A 24,607-nucleotide genomic window follows, 5' to 3' on the forward strand; every position below is an offset into this window, starting at 1 on the left:
GTTATGTATATATTTCAATAAAAATGAAATATATTTCATTAACAATATGATACAATATTTTTAATACACATGGAATATAAAATAATAAATAAATTATAATATATTAAATGCAAAGATATTAATGAATATATATATATAAAAAAACTATACATATCTAAACTAGATCATATATAATATTTGATGTATATATTTTACCGCAGACTACACAGACTAGACACATATAAGAGACGAGTGACATCAAACCACCCTGACACGCACGCACGCACGCACGCACGCACGCGCGCACGCACGCACGCACACACACACACGCACGCACGCACGCACGCACACACACACACACACACACACACACACACACACACACACACACACACACACACACACACACACACACACACACACACACACACACACACACACACACACACAGAAGGCCCAGACAGGTGCACAGGACCTACAATGTCCACACTTTTGTTAACACCCTGTATGTAATGTAAATGTGTAGGGGGGGGGGGGGTACAGTGGGTGGTCATTGTTGTCATGTTCTTATATATGTTCTTCACAGAAAATGAGCCAAGGGCATTGAGTGTGGGTTTGAAAAGAGAATGTATCATATCATCTTTCTTTAGCTAAGGTCCCACAGACCCGAATACCATACAAGGGTTCAACTCTGGGGCTAAAGACAAGGGTCTGCAATGTTTTACAGCTCAAGGACCCCCTACTAAATATACATGAATAACCAACTCACACTCTCACTCCCTAAGCGTCCAATAGCGACGTTTGGTCAGTGTCCGTGGCGTCCAATTGTGACGCTCCTAGGCTCCTTCAGCGTCATAAAGAGACGCAAATAGCTTTCAACTGATTGCAATGTATTCCCATCTGCGTCGGGATTTGACGCTCATGGAAGCACGGCATTCGTTTATGTCGGCTGCCCTTAAAGGTAATGTGAGAGTCCATTCCCAGGAGTAAAGGATGGCAGAAGACGCTACACTACCCAGAATCCCCAGCTATCGTTTGGACTACACCATGTGCTCTTGACAAACCCCGTGATAGTCCTCAAGCTCTGTGATTGGAGAGTGTGCTCCGAGGGTTAAGCCGAGCCTCGAACAGCACTTGAAATGGAATGGAACCACGGCAGACTGTCCAAAACTGGATTTGAACGGGTCCACCGCGTCCCCCCCCTCCCCCACCCCGTCCCCAGAACTACACATGCTGGCTATTCTGTTTCGCAACATGCTCTCTATCTATGGCACGTCTCTACTGGGAGTTGTAGTTTTAAAAGACGTTTTCGTATTTCCCATCATAAGAAGTTGCCAGTATTAAACTGTGTACATCCCTGGAGGTTTAGGGGAAAGGAAACACTCACATTTAAAACATATAATTAATAAATGGGTGAAAATTGCTTGTGCCCATTATGGGCAGTATTACTATATATACCCACATGCCAGCTAAGGTCAGAAGAGCTTTATTTAACAGCTGGACTTATGTTTGTGACCCCTCCTGTTGTTAATTGATAACATTACATTACATTACATTAATTGATAAGCTTGAAACATGCACTTGTCAAGGTTCAGAGGCACATTGTGCAAATATGGCAGTAGCCATCGATCAGCTTAAGATAAGATATACTTTATTGATCCCAAGTTGGAACATTTGCGTTACATCAGCATGTGTAACAGTTAAATATGCAGTGGTGTTTATTTGAAAATCATTTAGTATAATCACACAAATTCTGTGTTTTATATTCAACAATTCTGTGTTCTTTATTTATTGATTGTTCAATACCTGACAAGGCCGGAGATGAAATATCTACATACATCTTATAAGAGTATAATACATTATGTATAATATCAGTTAAAATAAGTGCTTCAACATAGTTAACATTGCTGGAGGTATGCACACATATTGATAGATGTCTTGTGCACTATTGAGGAACCTGCAACCCAAGTTTTTCATTCAGTGCAGAACTACACCACAGTTGTGTAGGCCTATATGATATGTCAATAAACCTTAGAAAATCATGAAATCTTGAAAGGGATGTGCAAAATAGTCATTACATACAGTCTTTAATTAACTATTAGTAGAGAATAACGAGTAATGAATATACTTTATAGGGATCGTATTAATATCTAATAATAAAATAATTAAATTCAATAACATGCTTTAACCACCAGGTGTCCCTTTATATCAGCTGTGCACCTTTATGGTGTAAATACAGCCTATCTACCAATTGGATCAAATATAAAAGTGAGCCGAATTAGTGTTGATACTGCAAGGAGACGTATTGTGTGAAAAGAAATGTAAGATGTTGTTTAATGGCTGATATATTTATGATCCACGTCACGTTTTCAGTTCCTCATGTTTGTCTTCTCATCAGGGCTCTATAAATACAGAACTACGGCAGATATGTAATATGTAATGCAGCCGAACCGTGTATTACAATGCCGTTATGTGATGACTTTCAAAGAGAAAAGCAAGCACACTCGGATTAAATTGTTTTCGGTCTGTTTCTGGTATTTGTTAATGACGATGTGATGTGAGATGTGAGACTGGAATTGCACAGGGGAAAATAACGTAGGCTATCTTTAGATGCGGATTTTGTTAAACTAATATGTTTAGGCTGTGGACCAACACTATACATTGACGGGGAAGGGGGTAGCAATAAAGATAACACCATTAAACAGTTACACAACATAACAGAAATAATATCGATAGCAGCGTCCCTAGCAACCACCTTGGTAACAATGAAAACGTCGCGATTTCCTGAAGTAATCTTCGTAATAACTAGCAAACTAAAGATCATGTACATCCACTGCACACATAATATGAAATAACAACTCATATTTCTCGCATCAAATGACATCAAAACTCATTTTAATGGCCAAACTAACTTTAAAATAGGCATTTTCTACCGAGAATAAAACGAATTTCGGCCATGTTTTCTCTTTCTGCAGGTAGAAATTTGAAGATCATGTGACATAGACGCCAGCCATCGGAATGAACGGTGAAAAAAAACGGGGTTTGTCAAACAGAGCACATGGTGTAGTCCAAACGATAGCTGGGGATTCTGGGTAGTGTAGTGTCTTCTGCCATCCTTTACTCAGAAAAAATATTTGTTTCTCCGAATCGAAGGGGAAAAATACAAAAGCATTGCACACAATTTAAACCAATCAATGTTGTGTAATTAACAAGGATAATCTGGTGTTTTTTAGTCGATGAGTAGTGCAGATATCACTGTAAAATCAATCGACAGTAAGAGGAATACTTACTTCCGGGTGTACAATTCTCCGTAATCCAATGGGAATGGACGCTCACATTGCCTTTAAGGGCAGCCGGCATAAACGAATGCCGTGCTTCCATGAGCGTCAAATCCCGACGCAGATGGGAATACATTGCAATCAGTTGAAAGCTATTTGCGTCCCTTTATGACGCTGAAGGAGCCTAGGAGCGTCACAATTGGACGCCACGGACACTGACCAAACGTCACTATTGGACGCTTAGGGAGTGAGAGTGTTGGAATAACGTGTAAATGGATATTTAACTGTGTCTACAATAAATGTTGTGTTGCACAAACTCAGAACTGTATCTGATGTTTGAGTACATGTGACTCGTGCTGTTAACACTGAAGAACACCCAGATCTGATTGAAATATGCACAAACTAACTAAACTAAGATCCCGGCCTCTTCCGGACAGTTTATACTCATCAGCTGCACACAAAGTCGGTATAACTGTATTACAAAAAAAGAAATGTTTCCGGATGTTTCATACCTTTTAATTTTGAGCGAACTTTATTGGCTGTCTTCTTGATGTCAGCTGTGAGGTCCTCCAGCTCCTGCTTGGTCTCTGCAAACACAAAATAAAAGATTTAAATAATTATCCTTTCACAATAAAAGTCCCCTTGGCTTATAGTAACAAACGTTCTCTTATTGTAATGCAGTTTGTGCTGCATGTCTGCTAATATTATAATGATTGTTATGATCATAATATTCAGTGTTATTATGAATGTCTTTTTTACAATAATATCATAATATTTATTAATGTTATATTTAAAATAATATATTATATATTTATATTATAATATTAAGTATAATGCAGTTATTATTTTGAACTGTACCTTTAAGAGTCTCTACCATTTTGATTTAGTTATTTTGATTTTGATTTAGATCTCCACTTGCGTAACTCTGTCTGTCTGTCTGTCTGTCTGTCTGTCTGTCTGTCGAGAAGAAGAAGAAGAAGAAGAAGAAGAAGAAGAAGAAGAAGAAGAAGAAGAAGAAGAAGAAGAAGAAGAAGAAGAAGAAGAAGAAGAAGAAGAAGAAGGTGGTTGATGGTGTGTGTGCAGAAACAGTAACATCACATGTGTGTGTGTGGTGTGTGTGTGTGTGTGTGTGTGTGTGTGTGTGTGTGTGTGTGTGTGTGTGTGTGTGTGTGTGTGTGTGTGTGTGTGCTGCAGCAGTCAGATTTACGAGCGCTGCAGTGCCCCCCCCCCCCCCCCCCCCCCGCTCTCTGTCTGACCGCCTCCTCCGCTCTATTAGCACGAGAGGCTCAAGCTCTAACCTGATGCGGAAGAAAATAGCAATGAAACCATTGGGACACGTTTCCACAGAAAGTGGAAATGTTGTTTTTTTACAAATGTCATTTTTTTAACCACGTTTTTATTAATTTGTTAACCTTGTTCAACAAAGAAAAAACAATGCGTTTTAATTTTTTTTTACTTAAAAAAGATATGATATGCAGCAGTGCGAATAAACAACAATAGCTGAATTTAGAACTGGCTGGTTGGTATTCCGATGAAAACTGAACAAGAATATGAAATAAAACACTTCCAAATGCACCATTCTGAATAAGCACTATTTTTACTTTAGAAACAAATGTTAATTTGACTGATACTTCTTTACTTACACTGAAATAACTTAAAATTCAGCACAACCCCTTCTGTCACTGGCGGGCTTTTACTTTGAAAAATGTTCTCACCAGCTTTTATTTTGTAGTATTTTGCTAGCATATGTCTTTCCTCCTTACTCTTTTTTGGAAATATTTAAATTGTGTTTAATCAAACTCACAGCAGCAGGTTAAGATTTGATTGGTGGAACGTCTTCTTTAATGAATGAGTGTTAACGAGGCAGATAATGATCACACACACAATCGGACACACGCACACACACACTCAAGCCTTTATGAATGGCTGCGGTTTCAGAAGCAGAGCTACATCTGTACTCCTCCTCTCACTACAACTCCAATCCTGCATTATTCAGGCGTGTTGTGAGGCGGAGAGCGCTGACCCAGAAATCAGGGGGAGAAGAAGAAGAAGAAGAAGAGATAAAGCGACGTGTTTTCACCAGAGGGAAGAAGAGGGAGAGAGAGTGTTTCTGTGTTCAAATATCTCACTTTGAAGGCACGGTATTATGGGACGCATTTCACTTCATTGCATTTTGCTTAATTTCTCATCAAATCAGATTTATTTTTCATCTAACTGAAGAATCAAATTTGTATTAAACTATAACTACTACTATCTTTATCAAAATTAAAATAAAATCAGTATTTCAACTTTGAATAAATGTTGTTTTAAAAATTCTAGAGACATTTGTATTTTAACTCTTGAGAATTGTTCTATATAAAATATTTAAATGTTCTATTTAGCCTGGATATATTTATCATTGAATGATTAGGATATACATTTTTCAAATGATGGATACATCTAAGTTTCATTACTGTTAAACTGCTGTCAATGGAACTTCCTGCCAATATCTTCACAATAAAAGAACATATTAAACAATCTGTTGCCATACATATTTGTGTTCTATTTTATTTTATTTTTATTTTTACTCTATTTATTATTTTTGTTACATTTAATTTTGTAGTTTGTGTTTTTTTTTTTTAAATCTGTAATCTTTTTTCCTCTACTGATACAAATGGGTTTTGTGACATTGGGCTATCAAATTAAAATCTGTTCTGATTTGATTAAGACAACAATCAAGTAGAAGTTAAGATAATAGATAGATAATATCACCAGGAATGGGTTTTTAAAGAATATTTATTATTTTGTACATGTTTTTTTGTATGCTTTCAAACCAGGCGTGTATTGCGCTCAGAGGATGAATAAAATAGAAATTGAAAACATCCTTTATAAATTGGATGCTACATGTAAAGAAAGAGTAGAAGAAGAGTAGTTACAGGCAGATGTCACTCACATGTCCCCTGAGGTTTACCTCCCATCCTCTCAGGGTCACTGCATGCACTTTAAATACTGCAGACGAGACTTCACAGCTGCATGCAACAACACAGGGGGGGGGGGGGGGGGGTATCAACAGGGAGGTATAAAGGAATTAAATGGGGAATGGATGGGGAAATCAAGAAGGGACACATATATTTTAGAAGGGTGGAAACAGAAAAAGAAAAAAAATCATCATTTGTCATGCAACAACTGAAAACACCAACATGCCGAAGTAACAGAAAACTGAAATAAATGAAACAAAATGGTGTTGACACAGAGCTGCACAACATTACAAGGTTATTGTTTACCCAGAAACATCTTTTTACTTTGATTTATTTATTGATCAGTTTATGTTTTCTGCTCATTTTATTTTCCAAAATAAATGCTGCTTCAAAGCCTTTTCACTGACAGTGGAAATCATATATTTTTTTAATAAAATGAATTTATATTCAAATTACCGATAAAATACAAGTGAGCTTTTAAAGCCAAGCATATTCAGTAGCCGCCCCTTGTGGAATTATATATTTATGCATTCTTACAAACCATGTGTTTGGAAGACTAGGACTCATATATTTCACATAAATAAACATTTTTAATTATTTTGAGAAAAAGGGGACGGAGCATTCCGGAATGTTTTGGGGGACATTTTTTTTTAAATATTTTGATTAAAAGAATTGTAATATTATGATTTAGAAGTTGTAACCTTTTGAGAAAAATGCTTAATATTTTGAGAATAAAGTTCAGAATATTTTATTTAAAAAAACCTGCTTATTGTGAGAAAGTCGAAAATCCCACAATAAAATGAGAAGGTGGATTATTATATGAAATACAGATCCTTTACTCCAGATGATTATTCTGGATTAGAGATAACGGTTAGTTGAAATAAAGGATTAAATATGATATTCAAATAATATACATATATAAAGGGTTAAATTAATAAAAACGATAATGCCAGACAGCAAAGGCTCTCCGGTGAAACCTGACCTTTACATATTAGCCTACTGACATTACTGCTGAGTCATGAGGGCGACTGCAAGCTGCAACATCTACACTCTGCTGCAACAGCTCCATGAACCAACACAAATATATTCATTGAATCATATGGAGCTGGGGATATTCCAGTGCTGCCAGATCAATCCAGAAAATGCTACAATAAACATTTATATTGTTAAATATGGGTCCATGTGGCCTTGGGGTGGGGGGGTTGCTTCTAGGTTTTTTCTTTTTTGTATTTTTTCTTTTGTTAGTATCTGAAGCTAAAAGATTGTAGATAATCTCAAGATAAAAGCTTGAACTATTGGAAAAAGTCTCAATATTGTGAAAATAGTATTTTTAAATGTTTTATTTAAAGCATAACTAAGATAATAGTTTGAATATTCAAGGAATATTTTGAGGAATAAATCAGAATATAAAACATTTTTAGAATAAAGGCGCCAACAATTCCAAGTTAAAAGCATGTATAGAAAAGGAGTCCCAATATTTTAAGGAAATATTTGGAACATTTTATCAAAAGTATAGTGTTTATTATAATAGCTCTATGTATTTCTGCATCAATGGCAGCTTGTGTAGATGATATTTCAGAGCAGACACGTGATGTTTTGGAGCTGAGTGTTTTAGTAATTTCCCTTTTTTCTGAGTGTATGAGTAAAAGAGTGAGCATGCAGGTGCGTCTTACTCTCGTCAGGGTTGGGGGCGGCCAGGATGGCGCTGTGCTGCTTCTTGACCTGCTCCACATCCTCTGACAGCTTTTCTATACAGCCTCTGATCTCCTCCACCTGCACACACACACACACACACACACACACACACACACACACACACACACACACACACACACACACACACACACACACACACACACACACACACACACACACACACACACACACACACACACACACACACACACACACACACACACACACACACACACACACACACACACACACACACACACACACACACACACACACACACACACACACACACACACAAACACTGTATTACACTCTCTACAGAAGCTGAGGTTAAAAATTCCATTTGCATTTAAACAGACAAAAGCTGACACTTTGAAATTAAAAGGCCAAAATAAAAGGTGTGTGTATGTCTCACCTGTTCGAAGAACTCATCCATGAAATGGTCCCTGTCGACCTGCACCACTTCCTCATCATCATCGCTGTCCTTAGCCTGCAGACCCACAGGAAATACACTCGTTAATATTAAGCTGATTCATGTTTCAGACACATGGATGTACAAGGATTATGAAGCGCTAGTTCACATTTCAGACACACAGGAGGTAGGCTACACAAGTTATTATTTCCATGAGTCATGTTTTAGACACAGGAAAAACATGAATAAAGTAAAGCTGAGTCATGTTTCAGACCGTAACATACAGTACAGAAGTTAAAACCTGTTAAGCCCCAAGGACTCCCTCGGCGGGACTTTTTGTTTTTTGTTCACGACACTGTGTCTCAGGGGATCTTAATATTTAAGAACCTATTAATGTGTAATACCAGATTAACGGTAATAATCTCAGCTAACTGACGATACAAACCATTTTTACCAAAACAAAACACAAGTCTCATAAGAAGCATCTAAATGACCCCTGAGCGAAAAATGCTAACCTATTACTGCACCGATAATCACTCCTAGCTCCCTTATTACTTATCCTAGGTGCACATCCAACACATTGTTTATGATCGCAAGGAGACACAGAATCTAACGGTGCCCACCTCAACACTGAAAGATACAAACTTGTGACGTTATCAACAAAAACGTACATCAAAACAAGTGGCGCTAGGTGCACGCTATCATGGCTTACCTTCGTCTTTGTCTGATCTAAACTGGTCTTCGATGGCATTAAAACGATAAAAACGATGCTGTAATTAATCCATAGGTTAATCCAATGTGTCTGTGTCCCCTTTGAAATGTTCTGATAATTCATAAGCAATAAAACAGCTTTCCGTTGCTTGATATCAGAGCAGCGATATTTCTCCCCTCTGCTGCAAGCTAGCATGCGCAGAGACGCCACCTTTTTTTTAACATGAGTGTATGCGGGACGATTTCTCTTGGATTCTATTGGCTCTAACGGTCAGAAAGAGATGTCACATGTCAAAATCGAGCAAGGGGGGCCAGAGATATGGAAAATCCACCCAAATGGCCCCAGAAGAGGTTTTTTTGCTAAATCTGTCTAAAAAGGTCAAATATCACTTGTTTTGCATCAATCTTGATACAGGGTACTTATTATATGTTGTACTTTGGATTCCTAAAGCTTTTAGTCTACTAACCCATCATCCAAGGTTAGTTTTCACTATAAGTACAACATATTTTTGGACGGACACTATAATTTACAGTTTTTTACCATGTTCAATCTGAATTTTCTTTAAAATAAAAAACATCTATATTGATTCTGACTTTTCTACATCCAACTCACAGGTTTATCATTACTTTGAGAAAAAAGATTATTAATTTAACCCTTTTAGAAGGGAAGATATGGTAATTTGTTCTGGGAATGTCATTTTCGAGCCTGAAACCTGAAAAACAGGCTTAGGGCCTAACAGGTTTTTAAAGTAACACTGAATCATGTTATCAAGTTAAAGTAATGGTGAGTCATATTTCAGAAACACAAAAATAATGCGTAAAGTAACGCTGAGTCATATTTCTGACAGGAAGTAAACAAGCTAAGTAACGCTGAGTCATGTTTCGGGCACAACCAGCATTATCATTCAAGGGCTTCATTTCCACGCAAAAACTATTCTCACATCTTCCATCATTTCAGATGTTTCAATTTTTCCAACAGTAACCGTAACTCTGTTTACGAGAGTTGCAACATCCTGAGCTTAAAACTTTAATAAAAATGTACCTTTAAAAAATAAATAAATAATAATATTCAATGTTATTTGATTATTGTTCACAGTGGAGTCACGATGGAAACACAATGTTTTCTTGAGGAAATGTACAGTAACACATGAGACAGACAGGCAGCAGATGAGGCAGACTAAAGCCATCCCTGGATGAGTAAACAGTTTCCAATTACACTGATTGGATTTCTATTGTTGTTAACAGAGACGAGTGTTTACAGTGAGAGAGTGTGTGTGCTTGCAGATAATGAAAAGCTCTTCAGTTCAGGATCAATGTCCTTATTGTTATACTATCAATAGCAGAGAGAAACGGATTAGTATCAAACATTACAGACGTATATGTTCTTATCGTGTCAAAGCATATGTTACTAAATACAAATGAAGTTTGGAAAACAAACTGAACATTTGGGCAACAAAAAAGTATCCAACCATCTGATTGGCTGCAATTGTCTGAGGATGTAATAATGTCTAAATGTGGTGATGTGTAGCATCTAAGCTAGTATGCAGGCTTGGGGAGTAACGGATTACATGTAACGAGATTACGTTGAACAAAAAGGGAACTGTATTCGATTATAATTACATTATAAAAAAGAAGTAATCAGATTACTGTTACATTTTTCCAAAAATAGAGATTACTAGCAGGTTTACAGTGTTCCATGGCATATATCATAGGTAGTCGAACTAAATGCATTTTCTTTATGGTTTATATTTAGGCTACTTCTTCTTTGTTCTAAATACATTTATTTTTTAATGCAGAGTGGACACCTGATTTATTATCAAAAATACAGTCTGTGCTTTTGATTAATGTATTAAAGGTCCCATGTCATGGCCATTTCTACTGATCATAATTCCATTGTTGAGGTCTACTAGAATAGATTTATATTGTGCAACCTTCCAAACTCACATTGGTTTCTCATACAGCATCTCTGTATAGTATGTGTATTCACTCTCTGTCCTAAACAGCTTGTTGGAGCTCCTGCCCCCCCCGCCCCTCCCTGTCAGCCCAGTGGCCGTCTGCGAGACAGCGAGACACAGCGAAACCCAGCCCGAACACACACACCCACAGCCTGGCTGGGAGTTTGTGTGTGTGCTCACACACCGACTCACAGCCTCGCCGCGTCCCGCCGTCTCAGGGAGGAGAAATCGGCAGAGCTGCAGCTGAGAAAAGATTGAGTGTGTGTCTGTGAGGAAGTCCGTGGATTGGTCCAAATGTAACGGCTTCGCGGACGTAACATAACGGCTCCACGGATTGGTCCATTTGGGTGTGGGCACGTCACTGTACCCAGGAAGAAAAATCTCCAACGAGGCGTTCTGGGACAGGTCTTTTCGGTGTTAGAGTTTTACTCGGTACAGGGTGTACTTTGAAGGTGTACTTTGAGGGTTTGTGACTCTGCAGACCGTTTACATGCAGAAAAACCATAACACACAAGTGGACGGGTAATAACCAGAAAAGCAGGACATGGGACCTTTAAGCTTAAACAGCATTTGTAAACTATTACTTTTAATACATTTTTGATATGAAGTATCTTGGTTTCCTGTTTTCTAAGGTTACATTGTGCACATACACTTTAGTAAAAAACATATATTTAATTTATTTTCTCTTGTTTTTATTTGCATTGAATTTGATATTGACATAATCCAAAGGTAACGGAAAGTAATCCGGTTAATTTTATATAATGATACGATTAGATTGAATGTTTTGAAATGTCCCTAGTTATTGTAACGGACGACATTTGTAAAGTAACCCTCCCAGCCCTGCTCATGTAACATAGCCACCTATTTAGGAAAAAAAGACATATGTTTATAATATGCAACCCCTGACTCCCTGCTCATTCCCTGCTGGCACTAATCAGGTGGGCAGTTGAATACAGGTGAGGAAAGGGGGCGGGGCCTAGGGAACAAAGGCGAGGGAATTGTTTGTTTAGGAATCTGGTGTTTTTGATAGAAGAGGAAAAGAGGAAGCCTGGCAGCCTGAGGGAGGGTACTGTGTCGGTGTGGGTTGATTTCAGTGGGTGTTTCTCAATGTAAAGGAAGGATCCTTCAGAGCTATTATTTCAAGGATGCTACGTCATCGAATCCCACCAAAGGACTGTTCCAATGTCCAGGAGCCTTGGAATTCTACCGAGGACTGAGTCCTTCGTTGCGGGAAATTTCGAGGATGCACATGTGTATCCTCGGCGGTCTTAAAAGCCCCACAATGCTTTGCGCACGGACCAATTTCCAAAATCTTTGGTGGAAAAAGGCTGAATCCAGTATGTTCTGTGGCGTAGTAAATGTGCACATGACTTTTGTTTAAAGTTTATAGTCCGTTTGAGTTTTGCCCGTGTGAACGCAAACCGAACCTTCTGAAAAATGAAACAATGCAACAAACTGTCGTCTGGTGCGCACCAGAGAAGCGGACTATTAGGTTTGAATGAGACCTTAGAGCGTTTTGCACCGAAATAAATAATTCAAATGAACCTTGTTTTGACTTTGCCTCTTTTGTTGATATGTGTGGTTTATGCTACAATGTGCACCAATATGTGTAAAAGAGGTTTGCAGACATCAAGTATGAATACACGTTTTATTATTGGTGATGGTGATTTTATGATTTTCTTATGGCTACTTATCCTCCAGGACTTTTTCAAGGTTAGTTTAGTGGTTCTGTCCTGGAGAGATGATCATTTTACAAAATACAGTTACTCAAGTACATCTTCGCAAATCAGTTATGAGTCTTCAAACAAATCACGCTCAATTTAAGGGGGGGCCTGACTCGGAAGACATGTCCTACCAAGGAAGCGCCCTCGACATTGAGAAACACCAGTGTCTAGCTGAGGGTGTTACCTCAGGCTGCTCGAGGACCCTTTACACAAAAGGAGTCTGAGTCAGTATACATTATTTTCCCTTTTCAGCGGCCGGTGAGTCACTTCCTTTCTGGATATTTTTCTTCTTTTGCTAAATTATGTTTCCCTTGGATTATACTTTTTTGCTGTCTTTTGTGGAGTTACATTAGACTTGTTGGACTGGATTATACAGCAGTTTTAAGAAGACTGGATTTCGGGACAAGGCCTTAGAGCAGGGGTGTCCAAACTTTTTTCACCAGCCACATACATACAAATATACGAAGGGCTGGGCCACTCACTAGAGGTGAGGTGTATTGCCTCATAAGTTAAGTTATAAATCAGCCAAATCAATCACATGTAGTTAAATTATGCTTGTTACTTGAATATGCGTTATGAAAACAAACAGCCTACATCACAGCTCTCATAGGGATCATTTATCTTGTTGGCAGCTCATTCCTTAAAACAGGAGCCTCAGATTGCACATAATAAGAGGAAATAGGAAGGTGTATTTCAAGCTTGCTATGTAAATAAGTTATTGGGCTTTTTTCTTATCAACTTTTCATTCATGAATACTACTGTGTATACCGCATTTGGCCCCCAGGCTGTAGTGGAGACACCCCTGCCTTGGAACCTTAAAGACACATTACTCGCTACTTGTATCTTGTGTTGGTGCTTACTTTGGAGTTGTCTGAACGTCTTTTGTTAAATTAACTGTTTCTGAGACTGTCAAGGTTTTTAGTTTGGGTGGGAAATGTATTATTTAGGACACACTGATATTATCAGCCCCTCTCTTTGCCTGATTAAAGAACCACAGTAGCTCCTGATCCTTTTAGTGGTAGCTAGGCTTCAAATATAAAGTCATTGTTACACTAGCATATTAGCATATTGTAGCAAACTGTAGCATCCCTCCCTGCAGCTCTGTCTGTCTGCATCTCTTCGAGGTCATATTGCTGTTATTGTGTCCTTCTGTTCTTCTTATTCTAGGTTTTCAAAGTGTCTTTCCACCTCTGTCTGCACAAATCAGCTGGATGTGCAAGATCAGGATATGGCGAGATCACACGCAATGCAGAATCTCTACCAGTGGACGCATTTCTATTGCACCATATATCGTCATATTTGCAAACATCTGAAGAGTGACATTCCCACTTGGGAAATTCAGCAAAACCATAGACAACCAGGAGCCTTTGATTCTATAAAACAAAAGATGAAATACAAGTCATTATCGACGGTTCAGAGTTACATACTGCAGTAATATGTCTGTGTTTTAAAAAAGAGGCTTTGTGAATCATAACAGTCACACATATTTGTAACCTCACTTGTGGAAGCTGCACAGTAACCTTATATAAATAAATACAAGCTTATGATAAAGTGCAGATGATAGGAAGTGTGTGTTTTTCCTGCACGACCTTGGTATCCATTAGTATATCTGATCTAAGAGCAGTGTTGTCTCTTCAGCCGAACAAACATGACGTCGGTGACGGTTATAAATAGATGTGATGCGTTCAGACCCATCTGCAGCCAGCCAGTACCTGAGGCATCATGGGTAGTGTAGTTCTGCCTGGGTTTATATGTGATACACAGAGAAACTCATGGCCTCATTGGTCTGTCCCGGTTTCCTACAGTAACAAGCCTCCAGTATCTCTCCAGGTTTATGACAAATACTTATAACTACCGGTGATAAGGAAAAACCTGAGGAATGAGAGCGTGCCTTGTACTCCAAATCAGCTGCGTCCATTCCTTTTGAGTGGTGACTCAACAAAAAAATCTGCATCAGGAAAAATGCACCAACTATGAGCTAAAAATGAAATAAAATGTATGAAAGCTGAATTTGAGTACAAACCAGAGGGAAGACATTATTCTTTATTTTTCCTGAGAGTTAAAAGTGAATCAAAAAATACAAAACCAAACATTTAATCTGCTGATCCAGAAAACACCGGAAAGTCCTTTTATTTCCTTCTTTAAAAGTCACCGTGGTGCAGGAAACGGAGTCTATGAAACCGAAATGTTTACTCTTCCGGTCTGATTTTTTGATGTCTTCTTAAATACACCAGACTTACATGTTGTTTTCCAACTATAAAATCAGACGTCATCACCCAAAAACATTTAGAAATTGAATTTGGTTAGCTTAGCTATCCTTGGTTAGCTTAGCTTAAAGACTGTTGAAAACTACAAGCCTGGCTATGGCGGGCCCTTCGACACAGACAGCTAACAGCTAACACCTGTCACTCAAAGAGGCCACACCCTTAAAAAAGCATAACTTCATGTTTGGAGTCGTGAGTTGTCCCGGAACAGTTGTCATGAATGGGGAAATTAGCAAAACAGAGCAACATTTTTTTGTAATCAAGCTGGAAACATCTTTATTTTTGCTTATATCTTTTGGGGATATGATGATTAAATCCCTTTTTAGAGCCTCAAGTAGCCATTTGAGGAACTGCAATATGCATGAACCATTTTATCATATTTTGATGAAGAAAAACGGAACTACTGTATTATTTGTAATAACCACTGATGCAGACGCAGAAATGTAACAAGAATTTAGGTAAATCATGTTGTATAAATCTTCCGAAGGTGAGACTGTTTACAGGTGGAAAAATGTACAAATAAATAATAGCACTCCATGTCTATGAGATTAACAAATATCACAAAAAGGACTTACTTAATAACTCAGTGATGTTCACAAAGGAAGATAGGGAAGCAGCAGCGGAGACTGTAAAGACAAACCTCCACATATCAATAATGTATACGTTTGTTAGAAACTACAGCATTTACTGCTTCTCAACCTCCATATATAAAAATGTATATATCCGTGTTTGTGTCTCAAGAAGAGAAAGTCTTGCAGCCTTCAGTTTCTATACGAGTGCCACCGAGCATCATGGGAAACACGTCTGCTCTCAGCTGATAAGCTCCATAACAAAGAGAGCATGAGCATTGGCTGATGGCAAATATCTTCCTGCAGCGTCCTGTTGAATCAGGTTGTAGAAACAAGAATATTATTTACTGCTTTGTTCTATCTGCCCTTTCAACAATTATTTATCTTCCTATATTGCATTTTTAAGTTGTTTTAGTTATTGTTTTAGATTCTAGTAAACTGATGGTTAATGCTCAAATAGTAAAATATTGTTTTCATTATCCGGATTATGCAGTTCTATGTGCAAATAAGAATAAGAATTATTATAAATAATAACAATTGAATAAATAAATAATAATACAAATAATTAAATAATACAAAATTAAAACAAACAATGTTATTAAGTATAATAAAACGATTTTTTAAAATTTAAATAATAACAGTTTGATAAAGCTTGAATAGTGTTCCATATTTCACCTACAGTGGTCTGTGTTGCAGCAAATTAGGGGTACAAATGTTAATAAAATAAGATATACTTATGTTAAGTCCCTAAGACCTGGTACATGTGTGTGTGTTTCTCACATCTTCTTATATTACTTTGTTATTTTGATCCCTCGCGGCACAATATCTCAGAAACGAGGTCGCTCCCATTTTTTATTTCACTGCAAGGAGAAAAAAAAAAAATTCAGATTTTCTGGCAGTAATGAGTTCATTCATCGTTGATCATTGAGGATGTGTGAATGAGAGTCAGCTGATCTCTCTCACGTGTTGCCAGTCTCCAACCTGCATGTCACTATCCTCGTATGGAGGAGGGGAGCTGCCAAAGTCAAACATAAATAAATGACATGATGAATTAATTTAAATTATATTCAATTAATATATTTTTTTAATGAACGTAGGCTATTAATGAAAGCAATGCAAATTGATATTTCTGTTTCAATTTGTTTGAATGTAATTTTACAATTATTGTTGTACAATTGTTACAATTATTATGTATTACAATCATTATTATTATATGAATTGTTATTTTTTAAGAATATTTAAATAAATTAAAAAAATCTTCTTTAACATGCATTTATTTTAAATGTATGCATTTATTTATTTATATATTTATTGTGAATCAGTTTATGAATCATTAACAACATTACAGCCTACATGGGGGGAGCCTCGCTGCGGGGAAACGATGGACCTCTGTCGCCTGTCAGCGCAACTTCAATGATGCAGTTTAAAAACATAAACATGTAAGGGCGGTGCCGGCCTGTGATTCTCCAGATTCTACAGATGGCCAGTCTGCCCCACACACACCTCTACACACACACACACACACACACACACACACACACACACACACACACACACACACACACACACACACACACACACACACACACACACACACACACACACACACACACACACACACACGCACACATGCGCACACACACACACACACACACACACACACACACACACACACACACACACACACACACACACACACACACACACACACACACACACACACTGAGTTAGAGGTCATAATGCAGACATGTGCACTAATGGAAGAAGTTTGATGAATAATTAATCATTTTTTATGTCAAACAGGACTGTACAGTTAAGTAAACACATATATGATATAATTATTATTATTAATACAGCTCTCTGCTCTCTGATTGGCCGAGGCTGTGCTGATGTCAGCAGGTGTTTCACCTGTGATGGGTTCACCTGCAGAGGTTATCACAACCTGTAAATGTTTGAGAGACCAGGTCATAAATGTTAGTTATAAATCTTTAATCTGCTCTCTTGTACTTTTAAAGAATTTTCGAGCCAAAAACAAACTCTGTTTTCATCTCGCTGAGTCTAATCTCCTCCTCAGAGACCATGAAGCTTAAAAGCCTTTAAAAAAAACCTACCAGAGGTTGTTATGGAATTTTGTTTCACCACATATTTACGATCGGAAATACAAATGTACCAGATAGTGTTTACTTCGTATGTTCCCTGCTCTATTCATAGATGCATATTCTTCTGACAGTTGCTACAACTCAGGACATCAAACTAGGGCTGCTCAATGAAAGTGAAAATCATAAACACAAGGATTTTAGTCCAGTTTTAAATTCTATTAAAGCATAATGCCTTTTGGAAAAGAATTATTTGTTTCTATTTTTTTTTTTCACTGACCAGTGGCGAGCCATCAGGGTGCTCTAGGAGAGGGCCTAAGATATTATACGAAATTATATTTAAAAACATTACAAAAATATATATATTTTTTTAAATTATTTTTTTCATTATTTTTATTATTATTATATTTTTCATTTTTCATATTTTTCATTCAAAGTAACTTGATTAAATTGTATTTAAAATAACATTTCCAAAGAAATAAATCCTTCGAATCTGCCTATTCAGTTTCTGTTTAAATGTGAACGGTTAAATGAAAGAAGCTCCTTTAGCCGTCTCTGCGAGTTACTGTGAAGAGGAGCTGATTGAGCCCGATTCTCGATTTCAAATGTGTGCTCTAAAATTATATTTATAAATGACTTATCATTATTATAAGCAAGACAATATGTGTGTGTGTGTGTGTGTGTGTGTGTGTGTGTGTGTGTGTGTGTGTGTGTGTGTGTGTGTGTGTGTGTGTGTGTGTGTGTGTGTGATTTGTGGTATGTAATTTACGTTAGAATAAATAGAATGGTTTTGAACAATAGATGAGAGTAAAATCTACGTCACTTTACGGCCCCGCCCACTTTTGGGGAAACCAACACTGTCATTTGAACGGCGATCAAGCCTAAAGCCACAGAGCTCTTCTTTTACTGTCCTTTCTTCTTAGAGGAAGTACAGAAACACGTAACTCTGGATTTGTTTTAATGTTTGAGGTGCAATAAACGACACAGCAGCTTTTTGGCATGTTAAAACTATTATGTTCTGCCTCGCTCATGAGAGTAACAGCTGGCGAAATTACAGCCTCGCCTACTGATTTTAATTTAACCATATATCAAGCCCGATTCTCAATTTCAAATGTGTGCTCTAAAATGATATTTATAAATGACTATTATCATTATTATAAGCAAGACAATAAATGACAAAGATATGTAGAAAATAATCGTATTTAAGATACGTTCATAACAAACATGATGAGGGAGAAAATAAGTTTCTAGCTAAACGTAATTGAGAATGCAGTTTAGTTCTGTGGGAACGTAATTTTTAGGAGACAGGGTTGCAAATGACAGTACAATTGACCAATTATATCTTCCCTCTAAATGGGTGGGTTTTATTATCGGGGACTTTATGACACATTCTGCACGCTGCAAAGCTTTTCTTGTTTCCATGGCAACAACAACTTCCTGTCAACAGCGTAAACTCGCCTTCAAAATAAAAGCATGCCAAATTACACTTAAGACATACAACTACAACGAAAGTAACAAACACACCGTTAGCTCCGGCGGCCACCACTGGGATAATTGGGTCCCCTTTTAACATTTGCTCCCGTTTAGCATTATGGGCATCATAGCCATAGACCAGTGGTCGCCAACCAGTCGATCGCAATCGACCGGAGATTGCGGACCATTAAAATAAAAAGTAACAAAAGAAAAATAAAATAAAAATAATAATGTTTGAAAAATACGTTTTTAGATGTAAACCTATCATCGACCACCCCGTTAGCAGGTGCCACTTGATTGACGTATATTTGAGACACCTCAATAATTTAATACATTAACTGTGCTTTACGTGAACCTCATCATGACACAAGAGAGGACGGCAGGACTGTAATTTCCCGTGTTCAGTGAATGCAACAGAGGCAAGTCACCAGACCAATCAGAGAGTTGCATGGAAATACACGTGTGCTTGTGTCATTCAAGCTCGGCTCTGTGTGTGTGTGACAATAGCGCATTTAGTGTGATAGAGAGAGAGAGAGGGAGAGAGGGAGAGAGGGAGAGAGAGGGACCGGTGCTAGCGGGGACCGTGATGTTAGCATCTGGTTACCTAGCTGCACTAACGGACATAAGGAGCTGTTTCCACGACAAGCTGGAGGAGAGACCTCCCCTGTCAGACTGAGGCAGGGGTTCCCAAACTTTGCCATGCCCTGTTGCAATTTTTTTAAATGATGAGTACATTATGATGGACAATATGACAAATTAATCATACAGCTTAATACATTTTCTTAATATATATTTGTATTAATAATTAATAACCAGTTATTCTTCAAACAATCTTTTGTATTTATCTGTTGTTTGTCATTCATTACATTGATTGTGTCTTCTTAAACATTCTTAGCACAATATTAAACAGTAATATCAACAGTAAACACATTTTAAAGCATTTTTAAAGTGATTTCTGTCATATTATATAATTTTGAACAGTAATATGAACAATTAACATATATTTTTAGCATTTTTGAAAGCTATTTATATATAATATTCAACAGTAATAATAACAATAAACATATTTATATTCATATATATAAACAACAATATTTGCTACATCTGCAGAGCGAAATATTCACTAGCTCTCACTTGCTCCAAAAGCTGAGCAGATACTCAGTTTCACTCTCAGTAGCGGCAGCTCGATTCTGATTGGCTTGAAGGGCGGTCGTGTGATTTAAAAACAAAAAAATTAAATATTAATAAATAAAAAATATTAAAAGATTGGCATCAAAGGACACATAGATTGATAGATATGCAGTTATTAATAACATCTAAAAAAAAAAAGGAAAATATGTAACTTTAAAAAAAGAAAAAATTCCCCTGGCGGTCCCCCCGTGTTGAAAAACACTGAGCTAAAGGACTCTCTGAGTGTTTAGAACGGTTTTGTCACAAATTATTCAAAAGATTATTTTCGGCGGCACACCTTCATATGATCATTATAGTTATACAAACAATAAGAGAATAAATGAAAAACAGGTATGAAATACTATATGGCAGTAAAACAAGAATACATTTTAAAAGGAGAGTGATTTGTAAAATATCCATAAAGAAAAAGTAAATTTGTTTACAGTTCTGTTTCATATGGGTGCTGAGAGATGTATCCATAGGTCTTAATGTTGCTCTCAAAGTGCACCAGATTGATGCTTTCAACTTCAATATTTAAAAAAAAATCTTCCCGGGGGAGCATCCCCCCGGACCCCCCTAGAGGAGGTGAGGACCTAGAGGAGGTGAGGACCCCCCTAGAGAAGGTGAGATCCGCCCCCCACTCATAAAAAATAGCACTTTACCCCTGTCTATATGCCGTGAGCTGATTATGGAGCCTTCATTGAAACAGTAATTCAGATGCAATAGCCTATATAAAAGGCTTCAAATTGGAAGCACTGTCTGGGTCGTCTTTTTCACTCAATTCTGCAATAGGTAGATCTCGCCTTTCACCTAGGCCGAGGTCGGTGATCTTGGGCTTAAAAAGGTTGGTGACCACTGCCATAGACTATAAAAGTGTTACCCAAGGCTGAATCATAAACTAAACTGTATATGTACATATATATGTAACTCGCTCGGATCTGTCATTAGCCCGCATGGTTTTTGATACCACTGCTACGCTGACGCTGACGCTGACGACACCCAATTAATTCTGTCCTTTCCCCGCTCAGAGACCCAGGTCGTCGCACGCATCTCTGCTTGTCTAGCTGACATCTCTCAGTGGATGTCCGCTCATCACCTCAAGCTCAACCTTGACAAGACTGAACTGCTTTTCCTTCCGGGAAAAGATTGTCCCACTCTTGACCTAACAATCAACTCTGTTGTTTCCCCGACTCAGACTGCAAGGAATCTGGGTGTGACCCTAGATAACAAACTGTCCTTCACTGCAAACATTGCTGCTACAACCCGCTGCTGCAGATACACGCTTTACAACATCAGGAGGATACGTCCCCAGCTGACCCAGAAAGCGACGCAGGTTCTGGTCCAGGCTCTCGTCACCTCACGCCTAGACTACTGCAACTCCCTCCTGGCTGTTCTACCTGCATGTGCCATCCGACCTCTGCAGCTCATCCAGAATGCAGCTGCTCGCCTGGTCTTCAACCTTCCTAAATTCTCCCACACCACGCCACTCCTCCGCTGCCTTCACTGGCTTCCGATAACTGCTAGAATCCACTTCAAGACAATGGTACTTGCGTACCATGCTGCGAATGGATCTGGCCCTTCCTACATCCAGGACATGGTTAAACCGTACACCCCAGCACGTGCACTCCGCTCTGCATCAACCAAACGGCTCGCTGCACCATCGCTGCGAAGGGGACCCAAGTTCCCATCAGCAGAAACACGTGGGTTTGCTATCCTGGCTCCAAAATGGTGGAATGAGCTCCCCATTGACATCAGGACAGCAGAAAGCTTACACACCTTCCGGCGCAGACTGAAAACTCATCTCTTTCGACTCCACTTCGAGCGATAGAACTATTAACAAAGCACTTATATACTAATAAAGGGCTGGCTTATCGAAAGCCAGTTGAGTAGCACTTGAAATGTTGTTGCTCTATGAAACCTGATGTACTTATATGATTCTGTTTTCTTCAAGTTTGTATTTTGTTGGTCGAACGCACTTATTGTACGTCGCTTTGGATAAAAGCGTCAGCTAAATGCAATGTAATGTAATGTAATATACATGTATAAAGGGTTACTTCCTTAGCTGGCTAATAAGCTATATAACAAGCTAAGCTAACAAGCACACAAACACCTGCTAACGGGGTTAACATGTATAATATTATTATTTTAGACTTCTTGGAAGTTCTGTTAGTACATTCTTTGTAACAACATTCCCAAAAAGGCACAATCACAACGAACACGGCTAAAGGGTCGAGTACAGTAACTACAACTAGCTAACATTGTAGCCTAGCAGAGTGGACAAGTTGCTGTTAGCAGACAGTGAGGCACGTACCTGTCCATCAAAATGACCACGCCCTAATTTATGCAAAAATGTTAAGACCTAATATAAATAAAAGGGTTGCGTTATAAAACAATTCACTCAACAATTAATAATCATTAAGGTGGAATCTAACTATATCCCGAATAACTTGTGTTGCATCCAGGGGTAGAAACATATTTATTTCTGCTGTAAAGTTGAGCAGGCTCTGCCCCAGAGTTTGCCGCTTGGTTTTGCACCCCGGGCCTTTGTTTTGATATTCCGCCGAAGTATACACTGTGACGTAATAACTCTTTTTTTTCCGAGGGGAGGGGTGGGGGTCATAGGGCCTAGGTATAAAAGTCACGGCTCGCCACTGTCACTCACAAATCTGCGACCCACTCGAAACGGGTCCGCGACCCACTTTTGGGTCGCGACCCACCAGTTGAGAACCACTGTCATAAAGTTAGGGTGCGTTCAAGTCGTAGGTTGTCACGTTTTAGCAGCAATTTTATTTTTGCATGAATCATCTGCCATTAAGTTTTCAGCACTCTTAAAACAAAACAATATCAACCGCACTTCAGACGATAAAAAGGTATAGAGTGTATAAATACTAAATTAATTAAACAAATCAATAGCTCAATAATAATAAAAATAATTACTATAATAATAATACAGTTTAATTGTATTAGTAAATAATTGTATGTTTCACTATTTTCAATTGGAAGAATACTATACCAAATAAATTATGAATGGCAGCAATTAAAATATATTAAAATATAATTCATTAATTAATTACAAATATATTTTAATATATTTTTCTTTATTAGTACAATAATAAAAATATAATTTTTTTTTAATTCTCATATTTACTTTTTGAAATTGTATGCCCAATGTCCATGAGGAAATGTTAAGACTTAAAAATAAAACATTAATTGTGTATGCAGGATTTGAACATATTCTGTCTCCAACAAACATAATGGAGTAGGTGTGATTCAGATTTTGCTGCCCATTGATTAAAATAATATATATGTAAAACGAGCTCCCCATCTTTTTAAGGAATATGTAACGTGAGAACACAGATGTGTACATGCGTGTTTATGAGTTTATGTGATTAATGTGAATGAGTGAGCAGAGAGCCTGCAGCTCTGCAGAGAGAGGAGGAAATATGGAGGAGAGGGGGATGGGTGGTGACAGAGAGAGAGGGGGGGGGGGGTGAGGAGTGCTTACAGCATGGGGGAGGGGAGGACAGTACACTGCAGCTGCACTGTACAAATACATGTCAGAATAACTGCAGTAACACGTGGGAAAATACTAGAAAATCACGTTCCAATAAACAGCAGTCACAAACATTAAAAACATAAACAATTCTCAAAATAGAATTAGCTCAATAAGTCATTAGTTTTTCTTTAATGTCGCAAATTAATATCAGAAATATACAAATCGCAGGTCTCTATTTTATATATTTGATTGTCTTTTCAATTTTCTTTGTATTCCACTTTATTTTATATTTTATACATTTGCAGTCAATTTTATTTTTATTCCATTTCCTATCAATTTTATTTTGTAGTCGATTGTATATATATATTCTATTTTGCTTTTTTCATTTCATAACGTTTTTATTTGTATTATATATGTTTTATCTTTATGTAATATATATAATATTTTATTCAATATTCTTATTTCCTTTCCTGATTTCTTTCCTTTCCCTCTATTCATTCTCATCCTTTTCATCTTCCTCCCTCCTTTCTTAATTTCCTTTCCTTTCCTTCACCCTAACCCTCCCTTTCCTTCTCTTTGTAACACCCCCTCTCCCCCCTCTCATGTCATGCAGACTTAAATCAGGACGTTGACCTCAGGTGTCAGTGTTTCTGATGCCAGCACAGTGACTGTGTGTTTCTGCATGCATAAATACACAGTGTGTGTTTGTGTGTGTTAGCAGTAGAGCATGCCAGCAGCGAGCCACGTTACCCACAATCCTCTGGGATCTCTGGCTCTACCCTGAGTCCATCTGTGCTGTGTGACCGCTCACCAACACTAACCTCACCT

At 37.9% G+C, this 24,607-nt stretch overlaps 1 protein-coding gene across 1 annotated transcript in view; it reads right to left on the minus strand.

Annotated features, from left to right (window-relative positions):
- LOC117451129 (syntaxin-1B) overlaps positions 1-24,607 on the minus strand; it is an 82,087-nt gene that overhangs the window by 31,122 nt on the left and 26,358 nt on the right. Inside the window, exons 2-4 of the mRNA XM_034089251.2 lie at positions 8,325-8,399; positions 7,888-7,987; positions 3,770-3,844 (exon numbers count right to left, since the gene is read on the minus strand). Coding sequence (XP_033945142.1) covers positions 3,770-3,844; positions 7,888-7,987; positions 8,325-8,399 — 250 coding nt within the window. The remainder of the gene's footprint in view (positions 1-3,769; positions 3,845-7,887; positions 7,988-8,324; positions 8,400-24,607) is intronic.

The sequence above is a fragment of the Pseudochaenichthys georgianus genome, chromosome 8 (genome assembly GCF_902827115.2).
Source record: "Pseudochaenichthys georgianus chromosome 8, fPseGeo1.2, whole genome shotgun sequence".
NCBI lineage: Eukaryota > Metazoa > Chordata > Actinopteri > Perciformes > Channichthyidae > Pseudochaenichthys > Pseudochaenichthys georgianus.